Source organism: Oryzias latipes, chromosome 3 (genome assembly GCF_002234675.1).
Source record: "Oryzias latipes chromosome 3, ASM223467v1".
NCBI lineage: Eukaryota > Metazoa > Chordata > Actinopteri > Beloniformes > Adrianichthyidae > Oryzias > Oryzias latipes.
In genome coordinates, this window is record NC_019861.2 from 12,536,975 (window position 1) to 12,556,840 (window position 19,866).

General features: G+C 39.8%; 1 protein-coding gene across 2 annotated transcripts in view; it reads right to left on the minus strand.

Moving 5' to 3' along the window:
* Nucleotides 1-5,252: 5,252 nt before the first annotated feature.
* Nucleotides 5,253-19,866, minus strand: part of map2k5 (mitogen-activated protein kinase kinase 5) — a 57,711-nt gene continuing 43,097 nt past the window's right edge. For both annotated transcript variants that reach the window (XM_004066963.4, XM_011488200.2), the window contains exon 22: nucleotides 5,253-7,183. In XM_004066963.4, coding sequence (XP_004067011.1) covers nucleotides 7,082-7,183 — 102 coding nt within the window. In that variant the 3' untranslated portion in view covers nucleotides 5,253-7,081. The remainder of the gene's footprint in view (nucleotides 7,184-19,866) is intronic.

The window sequence follows — 19,866 nt, forward strand, 5'->3', positions numbered from 1 at the left end:
ATTACATCTGAGCCGGGGGTGTTGGTGTCCCTGGGGGGTGGGTTCTGGTCCTTGCTCCTGAGCGCTGGGCCCCGCCTAACTTCCAACTGTGGCCGAGCCTGGTCGGGCCATATTTACAACACCCCTTGTGGGCCCTCTTTTTTCCCCGGGGTTCCCCCCTCCTGGGCGGGGGCGGCGGGCCCCTGCCTTGCTCCTCCCTGGACCAACCGTGGGCCGGGCGGATGGCTGCCTGGAGTGCGGGGCGGGTCTCCCTTGGGGGGTCCTGGCTCGTACCTGGGGTTGGGGCGGGGGGATGCCCGGAACTCCTGGGTGGTGGTGGGGTGCTCGTCTGGGGCTGTGGGCGTCCCTCTCCGGTGGGGCCCTGCGTTGGGCTCTCCCGGCGCGGCGGGGGGGCTGTTCTCCTGGTTGGGCTGGGGCGGCCCTCTCTTTCCCTCTGTGCCTCCCTGCTCTCTGGCTCTGGGGGGCCTTGCGGCGGTCCTGCTGGCCCTGGCCTGGGTGGCGGGCTTGGTCGCCCGGGCGGCGGTTGTTCCCTGCCGGTTTCCGTGTGGCGTGGGGGGGATTCCGGCTGCCGCTGCTGCTGCGGTGGGGGTCTTGGGGTGGGGATGGCTGGGCGCTCTCCTTCCTTCTTTACACATTCCACCATCCATATTAGAAGAACATGAGCACTCACCTGAGCACGGGTGTTGGCTCACCTTTGCACTGGCGGTTTGCGTGACTGAATGACTGAAATGTTTCACACTAGTTGGTTTTAAGGCATAAGTATGCGTGTGAGCACTATCTGTTTTGTGTACATGTCGACAGATGGACATTTTTGCAACTAGCAGGTGTGTTTGACACTTGGGTGTGTGTGTGGACAGGCTCCGCCCTTTTTGTACTGCATTTGAGCCTTACCATGGTGATTAACAACCAGTAAACTTGTTGCTCTATGCTGCTTCATGGTCTTATCCCCCTTCCCCTCCTACTATCACCCTCCTTCCCCCCCTCTTTCTAACGTCCCTCTCTCTTCTTCCCCTCTTTCCTTTTCCGTCCGGTCCAACACCAAAGATCTTCAAACATGTTTGAAATTAATAAAGTTTGGCCTCAATTACAAAAGGGGTTTATTCAGACATACCTTTGGTTTGTCTGAAGATTAATAACCCCTCTTGTTAAAGTAAAATATGTCCAACACAAGAGGCCCTCAGCTCTCATCTGTTTGCCCAGCTGTTGGACAGGACAAGGTAAAAAAAAAAAAAAAAAAAAAAAAAAAAAAAAAAAAAAAAAAAAAAAAAGAAAAAGCAGAGAATGAAATCGCCTGGGTGCGCATAGACACGCACACACACACAAACATCAAACACACACAAGTAGTTAGTCAATCAGGCTACCTGTCAATAGACATTCAGGTGCATTCCTGCACAAAAGCTGCAGGGAATGTGTCTCTTCACGTTGGTTTGAAGGGCACTTTCACACTGGGCTGTTTGGTCCACACTGAAGGTATTTCAAAGATTGACTTCTCCATGTGAAAAAGTGGGAAAACTCACCTGAACTTCAGGGAGAATGGGTTGAAATGCCGAATTTAACCTCAAAGAGGCAAATTAAGCTAAACTTTGAACAAACTTAAAATCTAGGGACACGTCAACCATTTTTCTGCTCACTCTAATAGAATTTGAATGCTTTTTGCATTTGCTAAAATTGTATTGCCTTTTGCTAAAGAGAGGCTAGAAAACAACAACAGCTTTCATAATGTCCATGTCAGGCCGGAGAGAAGAATCGATCTGACTCAAAAACAAAGCATCCACCTTCAGTCAGCTGTTGAAAGGAAGCAGTGATCAACCTGAGAGGACTTTAGGTGAAACTTCCATCTTCTTCCTCCTTTAGGTGTTAAAGTAAAATAACAAGCTTAAAAAAATGTAGATCTTGCTCTTTTACCCTTCTTCATGCAGATGGGTCATATAATCATCTAACCAGGAATCCTTCATGGTGCTCAAGCCAAATTTGTAAAAGAAATTCACCAGTCTTCCTCCAAAACTTGATTCCCAAATAAAAGACACACTTTCCTTCAGCAGAAAATAGGATCTTGATCAACAGTCCAATCTTCTCCTTCTCCTTGGTCCAGTTGAGACGTTTCCTCCATTGGCTCAGGCTCTGTTTTGGGCTTTGAAGCTGTTCCTCCACCTCATTCCACTCTTTCTGGATGTCTTCGGGTTCTTAAGTCTTGTCCTTTTGATGATCCTCTGAAGCCCATCGTCGTCTCTTTTGCTTGTGCATCTCCTCCTGTCATGTTTTGTCCTTCCATTAGTCTTTCAGTTGATCTGCTTGGACACGGCGCTCCGTGAACAGCCAGCTTCCTTAGCTAAGAACTTTTGGGGCTTACCAAAACTATGGAGGAGATCAATGATGGTCTTCTGGCTAGTTATCAAGTCGGAAGTCTTCCCCATATTGAACCAAACAGACAATGCTGCTTCTTCTTCTTCTGTGGTTTATTGGCAGTTGGCAAACAGCTTATTGTTGCATTACCGCCACCACACAGTCTGGAGTGTCCTGCAGAATTTGGGCAGATTTCTCCAGAGTATTTTACTTTTTTTAAATTCGGTTTTTGTGGATTTTATGAGCTGGAACCCCAATTTGTGTAAAAAAATAAGCAGATAAATACTGTAAATCAATGACGCTGTGAGCCCTTAATCTATATTCTATAAAAGTTTAATTCTTTTGAATGGAATTACAGGAATGAATTCACTTTTCCATGACATTCTATGGGGGGGGGGGGGGGGGGGGTTATGTATATTCATCTGGAGTGTACTCAAGGCTGATTTCAGTATCAGTTTAAAATCTCAGCATTGTTTGAGCTGAAGTCTTCTTTATGTGAATGAAGTTGCGTCTTTAAAATGCCTGGAGATGCATGTTGAGTGCTGCTTCAGAGGCACATCTTTGTGCTCCGTTCAGACAGAGAAGCATCGGCGAGGTCTTTTCACAGAGATGGAGCGTCTCAGGTCGCTTCCCTTTAAAAAGCAGGTTCATATATTATATTTGCTGCTTTAATAAACTCACGTGCACTTTAAATTTAGGAGTGGTTGAGGTTCAACATCATGAGGTGAGAGTCAGGTTGTGGCCTATAAGCAGAGTTTTAATGAAGCTTCTCTGTTCAAGGCTCCCTAGAGTTGAGAATGCAGAATTGGCCTTGACGCTCACAGAGTGTCTGGGCTCCTCTTCAGTGAACGAGGGTGTTGATGGCTCAGTGTCTTCATCAAGGACAGTGTTGAGGTGTCCTTGATGAAGACTCTGGACCCTCACATGGCTCCCGGTATGCGATGGTGACCATGAGAGTGCTGCATATGTATAGTGTGTTTAATAAGATAATAAGAAGTGCTGCAGAAGTGTGTGTGTGTGTGTGTGTAAAGAAGTGACACAGTGTGTATCAAGTGTAGACAAATTAATTTACCATTTATTTTTCAAGAGCTTTTCACAGGTTAAAGCACAAATTAATAACAAAGGACGAAGCAGATGTTAATTAAAAGTTGACTGGAAATAATTATGAAATGCAAATATGAGTGAACCCAGGACAGGAAGGTGCTAACAGGTTTGGGTCATTCGACAACACGGCGTGTAAATGTCAAAGGGTTAATGAAGAAAGCATCAATTTTCTCTGCTTTTAAGGCCGCGTGAGGAGTTGAGGCTGTGCCCTGAGGGCTGGATCCCATTTGTTAGGAAGCATCATCTGCATAGTTCCCTTATAGCTTCTGGAGTGGAGCCTTCACGCTAAGATTGGTTTCAGTTTCACACAGCACGTCCAGGGTTTGGTTTCGTTCATGGATCTGTAGACTGAAGTGGTGTTGCTCAGGCTTTGAGGAGTGACAGTCCATTTTGGCCCAAAATGTTTTTTTTTTATCATTCTGCAGTGGTGTCCTTTCATGCAATGATCATCAAAATCTTAAATAAACTCACTTTTTGTTATACAACTTGAAATTATTGAATAGAATAAAATAGAATTTAATAATTCCCACGAAGGGGAAACTATATCGTTACCATAGCTCTGTTAAAAAACCGCAAATAGTTAATAAACAACATATATTAATAATGGATTTGATTTATCTGCGCTTTTTCTTGTTGCTCAAAGCTCTTACAAATGTGTCCATTATTCATTCACTCCTCATTCATACTTGGTAAGTTACTACTGTAGCCTCAGCTGCCCTGGGGCAGACTGACAGTCGTGGCTGCCAGTTTGCACCTACGGCCCCTCTGACCATCGCCGGGACATTCATGCACATTCACACAGCAGTGGAGCCACTGGAGGCTGGGAGGGTGAGGTGTCTTGCACAAAGATGGCTGGCTGGGGGGAGCGGGGATCGACCCTTCGGCCATTAGACGACCTGCTCTACCGCCACCAGTTGTTGTCCAGTGTGTATGAGGTGTTGTAGAGTCTCAGTGAAGCCATGGTCTGACGCCAAGATGATGATGGAGACGACTGTCCATCCTTCACTAAAGTACTTCAAAATGTTCTGTGCCAGTGAGTTTACATACCAAGTCAGCTGGTTTTAAAATTCTTACGTTTGGGGTTTCATACGCTGTGCCTGGTCCAGAGTTCATCAGAGCGATGGCTCAGGGGAGGAAGCAGTCTTTGTGGCAGGGGGGGTGCCGTACAGAGCTCTGACGTACCGGCTCAAGGAGAGGAGTCTATAAAAGAATTTAGCCGGGGTCCGAGGGGTCCATGGGGATTTTACCAGCCTGCTTCCCAACCCTTGACCAGCACAGATCCTGGATGGAGGGTAGGTTGGACCCTATAATCCTCTCTGCAGACCTGATGGTTCCCTGCGGTCTTTCCTTGTCGCGTCTGGTTGCAGATCATGATTGATGAGGTCAGGACAGACGGGATTATCACAGAGTAGAAGATGATCAGAATATGCTGGACGTACAATCTTTGCTGGGTCTTCTTCTGGATGGAGTCTATGTGGGAGGTTCACTTCAGGTCCCCTGAGATGGTGGGGGGCCATAGGAACCTCTGTTGAGGGTTGTAAGTGGGGGTGGGGTTCCTCCCTGAAGTCCACCGTCATCCCCGGAAGATTTTGGGTAGAGAATCGGATGAACTGCCACATTTTCCAGTCGACAGACTGATGCACGTTCTTGCACTTCTTTTACTATCGTTGCTCCCTCCATCATCAGTCTGTGGTCTTTTATTATTGTAAAATATGTAACAGATAATAATAACAGTTTCTTTTTAACAAAAAGTCTAGACGGAAACAGTTTTTTCCTAAATAATCGACACACCTTTAAACCTCGACTGTGAACGTTTGTTCAAATAACTTTTATTTAACATGTTTTGTGCCAACAGACATAAAAAAAACGTTAAAAAAGGGGCGGCCTGTTCAGTCAGTCATTTCACAGCACTGAGGCTTCTGCTGCGCATCATTACTAAACAGAGACTCTGTGGTTTGAACAAGAACAAAATACGAGCAGGACACCAGACATGCTGTCATCAAGCTGAGCATTAAAAAAGACACACAAATGAGTCCCTCGTTCATAGCAGAATCATAACATAAACAATAATTCCTTATATTTTTTGAGCTAAATATATTGTAAATCTGTAACATTTAAGGCTAACGTGTTCAGGTCCACAAATCACATTTCAAGTTCACTTAAAAATGTTGTATTTGAAGTTTTAACCACAACCAGCAGAAGCAGAGTTCCCTGATGAGCTTCTGAAAGAGCACAGGACTGAAGTGCTCGACTTTGCAGTCTACAGCACACACACACTGTGTACCATTGCTGGATGGATCTCTGAAAAACATCATCGTTACAACTTCTATGTAATCAAATGATTAAAAGTGCAGAGAAAAGAAGTAGCAGATGTGAAATTTAAAAAACTTTGCTTGTTTTTCAATAAGGAAAGTCCTTCAAAAACAAAAAAAAAGTGTCATGATCATCTTCACACATCTAGCCTGTGTTTGGGTCTGAGACACATTTGGAAATTTCGTCCATCTTTTGAGTGATTCTGTTTTAGTTCTTAAGAGCTAGAAATGTTGAGATAGCATTTCAGCTAGTCAAAAGATGCAGTTCTGGGTTTACCTGAATTTAAATCTATTTCACAGATTAGATAATTCTTTATGTGCCAGCAGTTTACAACAAAAATGTGTCTCTTGATTCTTACACTACATATCATACCCCTCCGTTTTCTTTGTGAACCACATAAGTAATGGGATTACATTTGAATGAATTAGATTTCATTGGATGCAAATAAAGACCATTGAGATCTGTCAGAGTTTTGAATTTCCTGTAGCTATTTCAGCATTTAGCTCCTCTTTGGTGTACCAAGAATTTGAATTTTTGTTTTCGTTCTATTATCTGAAGGTATTTCAATGATTATCTATTTGCTTTACTTTCTTAGATATTTTGGGCACACTGTGAATGTGAAATATAAAAAAAATAAATATATGATTTTGGTTTTTCTAAACTGTCCTGTCTTTTTCTTTTATATTTAAAATGTTTTCATTTTCAAGGAAGAAATGAAGAGAGAAAAAAAACAGTTAATCTGCAAAAACAACAAAACAAAGTGCAACCCAACTGTAAACTGACTCAAAGCACATAAAAACCTCTTTTCATGACAACAATATACCAAGTGGAAGTTTTCCGTTGCGGAGTTCAGAAATGACACACTGCAGGTTTACTGGGCATCACACTGATGGTAAAAAAAAAAATGTAGAATTAGTCTAATTTTAGCCCTGTTGATGAGAAATCTCATAACTTTGATATTAAATATTTGCTCTGGTCCAGATGTGCAATATAATATCCCAATAGAAAACAGGAAAGCACAGGCTGATCATGTTGGATTGTCAGGTTTTGAAGTTGTGCACTCTTTTGGACCATAAATATTTATCTTCCTTCATCAAAATGTTCAGAACATTTCCGGGTTTGCAGGGTGGTACTGAAAATAATACTTTGTGCTAAAAAAAAATAAAAAGAATAGTTGATATATCGCATGTAATAACCCAATTTCTTGTCCAAAAAATACAGTTCTGTGAGGGTTTCATACAAGGAAACATTCTTGACTGTACAGGCTTTTGCAGACGTTTAAAGTCAAACGTTTGTGTCCATCAGAGGACGGTTGGAGGCATTAATGAGCCTGCTGAGTGCGCCTCTCCTCCAGAGAGCGGCAAACCCACATGGACACCACCTCTGCATTTCCATCATTAAACTGGATGATGAAGGGATGATCCTGCATAAAAAAGATAAAGAAAAGTTTGTCTTAAAAAAAAAGACAACCCTCCAAAATATTGTATTAGAATACTAGAAGTAGCAAAAACATTTCAATAACATTTGCTTTAAACAGATATTTTGTTTCAAGCCCAACTTTCTTTTGAATAGAGTTGGAGAATTAAAGGTTGTGTTAGAAATAAACATGAAATTCCCCATTTCAATAAATGTCATCTCCTCTTTATCTCTTTATATAATTGTATAAACAGCCATTATGTTGTAATGAACTTAATTGGTCATAAAAAAGCAAGAAAAAATTGGTTTTCTTAATAAAACAGAAAGTCCAAACAGCTATCAGTACTATCTCTATTCAACTTTAATATTTCGGTTTATTACCAAACAGATTGGAGCCACAAAAAAAGATGATACCTTTATGTTAAGAGCATAATCAACTCTACTTTTGAAAATAAATTTTAAAAATGAGTCACAAAATGACAATAAAATATTAATGAACCTAACAAGAATGATGTTAAAACTGGTTAAATATCCATTATAAACATATTTTGAACTATGATTTGTCGGAATTTTAAAGAAAAACAGAAAGCTTAATCATCTGCATGTATTAAGTACTAAATTTAAAGTAACCTTGATGATCTATTTTCCTCATAAATGAATGAATGAATGAATGATTGTGACTGATTTTGATTAGTTAGGTCCATAAATGAAACATGTCTCCATTTTGATGCTTGTCAGCATTGACTCGATGCAGAGATGGCTGTGCCAATCAAAGCAGCTATCTGACTGATTCCCAGGCCTGAGCAGGAGGTCAGAGGGCACACAGAGATCAAGGGTGAGCCAAGAGGAGGTTGTAAATGAGATGAAGCCATTCAGGCCAACAAGTATTTTTATTTAAGGTGTCTAGATGTCCAATTGGGGAACAAATCAAGTTTAAATGAACTTGTCAACACTAATTTCTGCAACAGCACGACAACGCCCCACAGTTTGGATCTGAGCGAGATCACAGGAGGAGAAACCATGTGTTTTTTGAGGTCACTTAACTACAGATGAAACAGTCTTTTGGCTAATTCTGGTTAGTTTATCATGTTTTTTTTTTTAAATAAAATGGCATGGTCCCCTTTTAATAAAGACATTTAATCTCAAAGAGCTACTCCCATGAAAACTGTGTTTCTATCATGTTTTTGTGGCTTTTATCTGATGAGGGAGGACATAATAATAATAATAATAATGGATTGGATTTATCTGCGCTTTTCAAGACACTCAAAGCGCTTACAGTGTGTCCATTATTCATTCACTCCTCTTTCATACTTGGTGACGGTAAGCTACGGTTGTAGCCACAGCTGCCTTGGGGCAGACTGACAGAGGCGTGGCTGCCATTTCGCGCCTACGGCCCCTCTGACCATCACCGGGATCATTCATGCACATTCACACACCAGTGGAGCCACACTGGAGGCAAGGAGGGTGAAGTGTCTTGCCCAAGGACACAACGACATTTTGGCTGGTGGGAGCGGGGATCGAACCGCCAACCCTTCGGTCATTGGACGACCCGCTCAACCACCTGAGCCACTGTCGCCCCAAATATATAAAGAATATATAAAGAAAATATAAAGAAAATGTCTGAATATTTCTTTGTTTAAAACATTGTGAATCAGGAGCAGACAAAAAGAAATGCTGTTGAGAAAAACTTGTAGTTGTGACACAGAAGCAATAATCTACAAAGTGGGGGCGGGCTTACTCCGTGCAAAAGGTCCCGTCCACACCTCAGAGGTGAGTTTTTAACAAACTCCTGCCGCTCTGCAGTAACTATGTCTTAGAAAATGACACAGGTTTTTTTTTATTTTGGCTAAAAACATCATAATCATAATTAAAAGACCACTGGGAAAGCTTTTGCAATAGATCAAAAGATGAACGGAGTGGGACTTTAACTCTTGGTCTCAGAGAGAACACTTCTTACTTTGATGCTTGCATGGTCATTTGTTAATCAAAAGGCCACACCCCCATCTGTGAGCAATTCCAGATCTCCAGAGAGTAAAACCAGTCACATGATGCAAATTCCCTGCCTGGAAGTTCCATCCTAACCACATAGATGACAGAACCTTTTAGAACCAGACCATGTACGGGTCTACTAGTTCTGTTGTACAGTTGCTTGTTGACTTGCTTGTATAAAACTGCCCTAAATGGCTAACTACTGCCTTCCTGGTGACCGAACCTGGCTTTAGTTCTGCTTTCAAACAAGCCTCAAACCAGATCAGGTGCTACCTGGTAAACTAATAAGAGCGATGTAAACTTGCACTGTCTTTAGTCACTGTTGTTCACTATGCCCTCTACCACCTTCATTTCACAAAGAAATGGCATTACACTTTTTTTAGTGTTGCCATATAATTACCGTAAAAAGGACAAAGCACATATTTTCCTGCTTTGGTGAAACCCGCGACATCTTAGAATTAAGAATATAAACTCAAAAGAAATTTCTTATGGCTTATTTATTGAGGTTTTTAAATCAATCATGCAAAATGTGGTTGAAAAAAGGCTACAAGGACAGACACTAAGAAAAAGAAAAAGAAAACTTTCAGAAATCTAGGAATATTCTGGCTTCAAAATATTTCAGAAGACAAAAAATAATTATTCCCCAAGACCTCTGGTCAGTGCTTCGCATCATTTCAAAATGTTAAAAAATATTTAACACAAATAGCAAAGTAGAATCTAAATAGACTAAAGACCAGTTTTGAAAATGTTAGACTTTTGAAGGAATTTGCAACCATGACATTAACATAGCCAACCCTACAAAGATCTAATCCCTTTTCACTCTTGAATGCCTTCTTTTTATACATTTTTTAAAAGTTTGCTCAGATGATGCTGACAGAAATAATCTCTTTATGTTTTCCGGTCAAATAAAGTACCAGAACAATAAGAACAATTCAACAAAATTGAGTTTTTTCCCATTTAAAGTCTTTAAAGCATTTTAAACATTTGCTTTTGGTTTATTTTTACCAAATGGTGCTGTTATTTGATGGTGAACACGTAACCCCCGCTGTAGCTTTCTTCTCTTAAACAAAATGCATTTCAGCTTGCTCTAATTATGCACTAACTTTACAGAAGGACTGGGGGAGACACATCAATCCTGTTGTCCTTCCATCGGGCAGCTACGGTTAACAAAGTCTGAGGTTAATTACTCTCAAATAGGTGCAGGCATGTGCGTGTCAGTATGAGACTGGTAGAGTGGATGCTCCTGGGTGCCCCTAAGAGCCGGACACCCATCTCATCAATCATTGTTCTTTGTCTCAGTACAAGCCGTACAGAAATAAAGAGTGAAGTCCTCAGTGATGGTGTTAAAATCAAACTCTGTAACCTCTGCTCCATAAATTAACCCTGACAGGCTGAGGCATCTCTGGTTATTTGACCTGGATGAAGGTGCTTTTCATAATACAGACAACTGAAAAAGCAGGACTGCTTTCAGTGATGGTTGTTGCCATAGACTATCGTTGGCTTCATCTGCTTTAGGATTTTTCCTTTCCATTGAGCTGATTAGAGGAAAAAGCTCTGCAGAGATGTCCTTCATAGGTGTGCAACAATAACTGTGGTTACTCAAAGTACAATAGTCATTCCATTCTATGTGAATAGTACGACCAAAGGTTGATTGTTGTTTGTCTGTAGATCCGCTGAAAAATACTTTTTACAAATTGTAGCTGCACACAGCTTTTACAGACACACATACAGTAGATGTTGCTACATGGTCAAGATCAAGTATATTCTGTATATTTGGTCTCAAGGACCAGGGTTGGCCAGCCCTGGTTTAATTGCTATAAGGACAGTAGATTTCTGTTCAACCTTTTATGACTGGAGCTTCAGCTCCAGTGTTTACATTCTTCCATCGACCTTTCAGCTATTTGTGCTGTTAACATAAATCCAGCGCATTCTGAAAGTACAGAAACGCAGCTTTGTGCTGATATGCAACACTGTACAACAGGAAAGTGCTTACAAAATCAACGTATATTAGCTGATTGTGTTGCAGAGTAAAGCAGCTGTGGGTTGTTCTGCAACACTTTACGTTAGTAATCTGTTGCATAACGGTACAAAGCTGATATGAAAAGTCGCTTTTCAGCGTCAGCACCAGTAGATTCACATTTATTGTGTAAACTGAACTTTTTTACAAAGAGGGTTACATTCTGTAAGGCGAAAATGTGTGAGGGCCGATCAATTAGCCTGAATACTTTGAACCCTTACAATATTGATAAATACAAATTAACTATTCAATGAAACTTTTATTGCAGTGGGACACTTTTTATTTCTTCAAGAGAGGAGAAATATATCAAATACTTGTTTACTAAAACTACTGTGAATTTCCCGTTCCCAGCTAACTGTAAACCTTGAACCTATAAATTATGTCAACAGGAAAGTTACACCAGTAGTTACCTAATTCAGAAAAACTAACCACTGTGACTTTCATCACAACCCCCCCCCCCCCCCCCCCCCCCCCCAAAAAAAAAAAAAAAATCTGTTTTTTTGGTTTGGCCCTTTGCAGCTGTGAAGTTCAAGTAGCAACAGGTTGTTGTCACAGGTTTACAAGAGCATATAACCTAATTTAGCCGATCACAATTAATTAATCCTAGTTGTAAAAAAGTGCTGGAGGCTGCATATTATTAATTTTATGACAGGAGCCTGGGGGCCAGTAGAAGTTTGAACGTGGGCTGCATTTGGCCCAGACTTTGGACATGCTTGGTGTTAATGGTTTAAGAGTTACAACAGATCAAAGAGCTTGTACTATTTAGGTGTTGCCGGCAACATCTCTGGTGTCGAGAGTTAAATACTGTTTGTGACATACCATTGAATCACATATTTACTTATGAATTACTAGTTCTTTCTCTTGATTTTTAAACTCCTGAATCAAAGGAGATAACTTTCACAACACAATATAGGGCCACAATATAAACAAAGTAAAAACTTGTAATGTAGGAATTAATCATGCAGAGTGGTTTAGTGTATTTAAGGGGTGTGACTTTCTGTCATGGTCATGGCCATGCAAAGGTAATGCTGGGGATGGCCTAATTTGAAAGTTGCATTAATCACCTTCTAGTCCTATCAAAGTGAGATCATCACCTTCAATTATTTCGCTAAAAAAGAAACCGCCTAAACCCTTGGGAAATCCTTTTTAACTCTTTAATTGGCTGAGGCCTTTAAAGGGTCGGTTTAATCCAAGATTAATTTATGCAATTTTAAATAACACAATGTATGATTAATGTTCAGAAAAAATTAAAAGGAGTTGGAGGCAATTATAACATAGCACTGGTCGTCACCTCATTAGAATAGAGTGGGAGGAAACATGAAGAATATGCACATGTGTGTGACAAGTGCAGAGAGGTAGACAGAATAACTAGGTCTTTGCAGATTTGCATGCTAATCATTAGCTCCCACTGGAAACTGGCTGGCACAGGTGCGTATGTGTGAATACAAACTGTATTTAAAATAAAAAATTCAACAAGTTAACATTTTTTTTTGTTTTTTTAACTTGTCCTGTCCAACAGCTAAGCAAACAGATGACAGCTGAAAGCCTTTTGTGTTGGACATATTTTACTTTTACAACAGGGGTTATGAATCTTATGATACACCAGATTTATATTTAAATAACCCCCTTTTGTGATTTCAGCTATACTTTATTCATGTTAATTATATTTGGAAGTATTCTTTTGTTGGACCGGACGGAAAAGAAAAGGAGGAAAGAAGAGAGAGGGATGACTGATAAGGGGGGGAGGGGGATAGAAGGGTGATTATAGCAGCGAGGGTAAGATCATGAGCGTCAGAAAGCAACAAGTTGATGGAGCTTTATAATCACAACTGACTGGTTAAGATGCATGGAAAATCTACAAAAAATAAAAATAATTTTCACTTCTTCCAAGAAGAAATTCAAGGGGATCTTCTTTTATCTACTCCTTAGCAAGAAGTATCACACAAATGTGTTTTCAACTGAGTTTGTTTGAGCAAAGGTCACAGCTGACAGGTTGTGAAATAGCCAATTCATTTTTCTGTTTTCCCTGCATAAAAGTGACAGATGTGATGGCATGTGGACAAAGTCAGAGCTTACTAACGTATAGCATCTCTCTGGGTGCATTTAAGGGCCAATATCGTGCAAAATGTACTTTTTTGAGCTTTTAAGTGTGGAAAAACCCCCAAAGTCGTATTTTGATCTATTCACGCATTTCTGAGTATTCCTCCAAAAACCTGCTCTCTGAGCACCAGCCCCTCTCTTTCCCCGAGAACGATCGGGTCCCCAGGTTCAAATGTATATTCTGGGGGGGGTCACAGCCCCTTTCAGGAAGAGTCTGCACTGCCAGCACCGCCCCAGGATCACACACACACCAACGTTCTCGGATGAGCTAGCGCTATTTGGCATAAAAACGCTTTCCTTTTATATGCACAATATGCACATCAACTTTGCAAAAGTTTGGATGTTGTTTGATTTCGTGGGCAAAACGCAGACACGCTGCCAACCGGCTCTAGGATGACGTCATAAAAAGTGCGGCGCCCACAGGGAGAGAAAGGCGGTGCCTCAGAGATGGAGTCTTACTTATGGATAGGAAAATGAACTCCAAAATTAACTCATTGTTCATAAAAAAACGTTCTTAGTATGTCAAAGGTAATATATGATCATATACAGTATATGGGTATAGTTTACTCTGAAAGGCTTCAGAAAAACATGATAGAGACCCTTTTTGAAGAGCTCAATATGAATTGTCGTATCTGAACTTATTAACTTTATTTGGTTTTTGCTGCTTTTGAACTGGAATTTTGAGGACATGATGAAAGTAAAAATTCTAAAAGATGTTCAGAGGTTTAGAGGAGTCACATCCATTTCCTGAACCCCTCTTTCCTTGCTGAAAAACACCCCCATGAGAAGAGGGGTTTCAGTCAGTCGCCAGTGGTCTGAACCAACTGTAAAGGGGAGCAGATTGACAGAAAAAGCATTTTTCCCCCTAATTCTGCCTCAAGTTGATTCATTTTTCATGAATTCATAACAAAAAAATCTTAATCATGTTTCGGATTCTTGCCATTGACAGTAAAGATGTAGCACTCTGACGAGGGGGGGCTTTTTTTTCAGCTCAATGCCAGCTCTGTAATGTTACAAAGGCACTTCTAATAAAGTTCCATACAAAGTGAAGTCATGACCGTTATTATATTTTTAAAACACAGTTTTTATAAATTTTATATGAACTAATTTTGTTGCATTTATCCGCCATGTCTTAAAGTCTGCTCCCTGAAAATATAGTCTGACTTTAAACCGGTCCGTGATCACATGTAGGCCAAACACAGAACAGCTCATTAGCAGAGCATAATAGCATGATGGCATCGTAGCATTAACCATTGTAGCAACAGCCTTTTAGCCATCCAAGCTTATGAAGAAAAGAAAAAAAGACACTTATACATGATGTCAGTTAATTCTGGTACTGGTACTATGATTCAATAACAAAATCCTAAATGTACAGGAGCATTTTTACAAGTTTATTAAGCTCCTTAGCTCCAGCACAGACACGATTATCTTGATAGAAAAATTACCAACTATCTTTCCGGAGACAAAAAAAGAAGCTGTTGCTCAGGCTTATGATGGGGCATTCATCATAAGGAGCCACAGGTGGGGATCAGGGTGAGACCCAGGACATCAGTGGAGGTGCTTATTACAGTCACCGTTATGTCCACTTGTTAAAGTTTACAATGCAACAAGAAACATGTCAAGGATTTCTTGCTGGTATTGGGGGATTTTCTAAGTCAAGCAGGTGGGGACCCTTCCAAGTGCTTCAGGAACACATTGGAACCTCAGCAGTTGTATTGTTTACACAAGGCTGATCTGGTGAAGTAGTTTAAGACCATCCAGAACGGAGCTGAGTTTGATGGCCATACCAAGACAGAGGCTGGGAGCCACTTGAGAATCTGGAAGATGAATCTTTTATTTTGATTTAAGATAAACTTAAGGTTGCATGCATGTTCTGCAACAGAGCTAAGGTGAGCTTTTAAACATGGGGAGGTTTCTGAAGTAAACTTCAGTGTGGACCATCAGCACAGCGTAAAGTTCCTCTAAATACAAATAAACAGATACTGCTGAAACGGAGTGATTTCAGCCAAGTACCACTTTCTACTTACCCTTTTTATGGTATTATACACTCCTTAGAAAGCCTTCATGAACAAATAATGAAAAGAGGTATAAAGTACTGTATATTGTTATACAAAAGCCAATGAAATTGTACAGTGTTAAGCTTTATTGGTTATGAAAAAAGCAAATTACTTATTCTCTCAATCAGATCTACATCGCAACAAAATTATGAACCATTGTTATGAAAAAGAGTTTGAAATAATTATTTTTTAAACATGTTTTTGATGGTTCATCATTGATTTGTGCTATTTTTTTTTCAATTTAACCATTTTCAAAATGGCTGTAGCACTGCCAACTGCAGTCTGGTGTGTGTAAATGGAGTTGACATCAATGAGGACCCAAGGGTTAAATGTGAAAACATTTGGCGGCAAAAGTGCTGACAGAAGAGATTAGGGAACATAAGACACAGACGATTTGGCTTCAAAGAAGTGCGATGATACGAAAGTGAGCATGTGAAAACCCTCTTTGCACATAATTCTGTGTGAGAAGACCTGTATTTCTAGTACGGTGAAACATCTACCAAAATTGAACAACCCAATTTAATATGAAATATTTTGTTGACATGAAAAAAAAACACATTACAATAAAAAAAATAATATTGTATGAGTCTCTAAAAAATGTGAAAAGATTTAGGGACGTCATAATAAGTCATCATTACAACAGTTAACTAAACTGCAATAACAAAACAAACAATTCTTTATAATGAAGACAACTTCCTCATTATGTCACCCATTACAAAAATGTTTCTAGTAAGTGACTTCAAACGACTGAGGTCAAAGTGTGGTTAGATGTCTCAAGCCTTCAATTTTATGCCCCAACAAACATTTACTGAGCTACAGGCACCTAAATACAAGCAACAGTGGGCAAGTCATAAAATTAATATTTCCTACTTTTTTGTCTTTAGGAGTGGAAGACTTTTTGTTGTAAAGGGTCCATTAAAAAATCTAAATCAACAGGGCTTGCATAAAAGGAAAATACAGTTTAGCAAAAATACTTACCGGTAAATGCATTGAATAATGTAGTATTTATCTGGCAAGACAACAAACCTCTGACGCACTGTTTAGGGATTTTTTTGTTAAATTTCTATCAAAAGTGTAACCAGAAATACTGGTAAGTTGTTTGCAACTTTGGAAATAATTTAGTCTCTGTATAAAGATTAAAATGCACTACTTTTAAACACCACAAATACTGATCCATGCTTTCATGTTGTTGATGCTAACTCATCATCCAAACGTTGCTTCAGAAATGGAGACTTATCAGGCCAGGCTGAAAAAAAATGTACGTTAACGAGCAGTTGGACCGGTTAACCTAATAAAGTGGCCAGTAAGTGTATATAAATTACATACATTTAAAACTTTTGGATTTTCTTGTGGTAAAATTAGTTTTCTGAAAGAGGGGATACTAAAGTACATCCATGCCAAGTGTAGTGCTTGTCCCCAGAATACCAAATTATTTTAACATCCGGCTCCACTATTGTGGACTGTGGAGGGAAATTGGAGAGTTTGGAGAGAACCCATACATACACAACGAGAGCAAATGTATAGTATTGATAGTCTTTAGGCTAAGCACAATGAAAAAAGGAAGTTGCTTGGATTTACCTATGGAAAAGTATGCCAAACCATATGAGCTTAAAGGACAGAAACTTTTTCTCTTAAGAATTCAAAAGATTGGATAACAGGAAATTTAAAAATAAAATCTGTACTAATAGTCCTGAGAAATAACACCACCCAACCTGAAGCGCAAACTATGAGTACTAGTCTGCACAGCCTTACTTGATAGGTCTACATTACTGAGATATTCTAGATTTGAATCCACAGATAACAAGTTAGTGGAAATGCAGTTGTTCTGCATGGCAGCAAGTGCAGGGAGGAGAGTGATGGCGGCTGCATTAACATACAGATAGAATAGGGAAAGAGTTTTAATGTACTCAGGAGGCTGGGGGGAAATGGAGAGGTAGAGTGTGGAGTAGGAAGAAAAGGAGCAGTGAGAAAGAAAGAACGGGAAGACAATCAGAGGGCTGGTGCCACAAAGGCAGGCATCCATGACCTTATATCTCAGTTCATCATGCAAGGAAAAAATTAAAAAGCCTGGAGAAGGACAAAAAAAAATGTGTGTACAGGAAAGACGAGAAGGATGAAGAAAAAGCACGAGTCAAAAATAGAAAAGAACTGTCAAAATTTGAAGGGAGCTTCAGGATTACAATGAAAAAAGTGGGACACTGATAAAAGGAGAAAAGGAAACAAGAACAAAGACAACAAGAAAATGTGCCACTAAAGGATCTGCAACGACATGACCAAAACCTGAACAGAGAAACATACTGAATGCCAGAATCTATCAATAAGTAGTTGAGCTAAGACTGATGACAATTACAAAAAACGACAACATAATGCAACAGACCCAATGAGAAAATACTTGAGTTATACATAGTAATACATGATATTTCTAATCTTTCTGATGTGAGTGAAAGAAAAAAAATGATTTCAAGATTCTAACTCTTCTATTCTGAGGTGCAAAAGTACATTAACCCTACAATCCTATGTTGGTATAGGGAGACAGGGTTGCTAGTGTTATCCTTCTGGGATAGTCCATACTTTTTTCCATTTTTATGAGTGTACAAAAAGTATGCTAAGAGAACCCTACAAAAGCTTTTGCCAGATGTAAAAATGGTGATGGTCAAGAAATGAATTTGAATTGAGCGCAGTTGGGAGTTTGTCTGATGAGACTCGTTAGGACCTTTATTGTTCAGCTTTGGTCAAAATGCAGAAAAGAAACAAGCAAACTAGCTCTTTCAGCTCATAGGGTATGCACATGTTTAAGACCCACTTCAATGAAAACTGGGTTTTTGGTGTTTTAACATGTTCTTGTAGCATTTTCTCATGATCAATGGCACATATAAAGACCATTAAGGTTAAAATTGTATTTATGAGTATTACTTTGATCAAGTTATTGTGAATAGGGAGCAGATGAAAAAAATGCAATCTCAAAAAGCTTGTAGTTGTTACGTACAAACTATGATCAGCTGGGCACACCCTCCCTGCTATGCTCCACTTTGATGCACACACTTGCAAAACAAATAGATGCATCGTTTTCCTTGTCTGAGCTGGCATCTGGCTCAATGTTGTATGGCTGGAATCTCAGATATTTCTTGCCATTTTGTGGCACTAGTAATGTTAGGCTGGGGTTGTGTATTGGCTGTAGAGAGAGAGTGTGAACAAAGAGACAATGGAAAATGACTACTGGTTGAGTACGCGTCAGAAGTCCCACCCACTACTTAGAGGTTAATTTATCATAATTTTCTATTTTTTATCAGATGTAAATGAGATATTAAAGGTGGGAAATCCTGTGGCAGACTGGCGACCTGTCCAAGATGTCCCCTGCCTTCGGCCACAAGTAGGCAGGATAGTCTCTGGCAGCACTGTGACCCCGAAAGGGATAAAATGGATTAGAAGATGAATGAAAAAAAGAAAAGGTGGGAAATGTTTGTGTTTTTGATTAGATTATTGTTACAGGGGGAGGGGCTAATCTGTATTGAAAGATTGCTCAGGTTGAGCGAAGCGAGTCCTGTGTTTTGGGTGGCCATTCAGTTAGTCTTTAGGACATTTTTCTTTAATACTTGGCATGTAGTTTGATTAGCAAGCAACAGCCAAATCTTCAACTCAGTTACTGGCAACTCTGCATTTTTGAAAAAGGCCAGGATTCAGTGAAGTTATTTTTTGGTCAAGATGGCAAAAAACCCTGAAAAGAAAACTGGCTGAAATTTGACCCAACTTTAACCAGTAGGTTTCTTGACTATAGATTTCGTCCACCCTCTCTATCTAGTCACTAATCAGCCATAACGTTCAATTGAAGAAAAAAAATCCAGCTGGTGTTTTAAAAAAAAAAGAAGATTTTACAAGGAGCTTAAAAGCCCATCTGAACCCCTCCTTCCAGGTGTGAGACTGAGAACAGAATATCTGTTAGCAGCTATGCATTTACACTCTCCAGCCCCATGTTCCCATGGTGCAAACTCTCCCCCCTTTTCTCTCTGTGGACACATAAGCTGCTGTCCTTGGTGCTAAAACAGTATCCAGAGTGTGTTGCATCTCTTAAAAGCCAGTTGGTGTAAACGGGTGGTCTTGTGTGCTAATGCTAGAAGTGAGAAAATTGTTAAGTGCACAGTGGGACACGTCGTCAATGCGAGGACAAATCTGTGCCCAGCTCTAAGTATTGCGCTGGTTTGTAGACTAAAACTGTGAAATGTTAATAAAATTTTAGACATTTCTTTTGTTGACTGACATTTCCAAAGTCTTTAAAAGTCTTATATATTTTGCCCTATCTTTTTAAGAAGTAACCTTTATAGCACACAAATATAGTTTCTTGGTGGATTATATAACAGGTGTCAAAATATTTATTTAAAATCAACGTTATTTTGTTTTATATGGTGTGCACTCCTAGGCTATGGGTGCCTCCATTTTAAACGAGATGTAAAAGAAATGCATGGTATTACATTTGTCAAACTACATTGGAAGTAAATTTTTCATTATGTTTTTAATACGTACGTCTACATT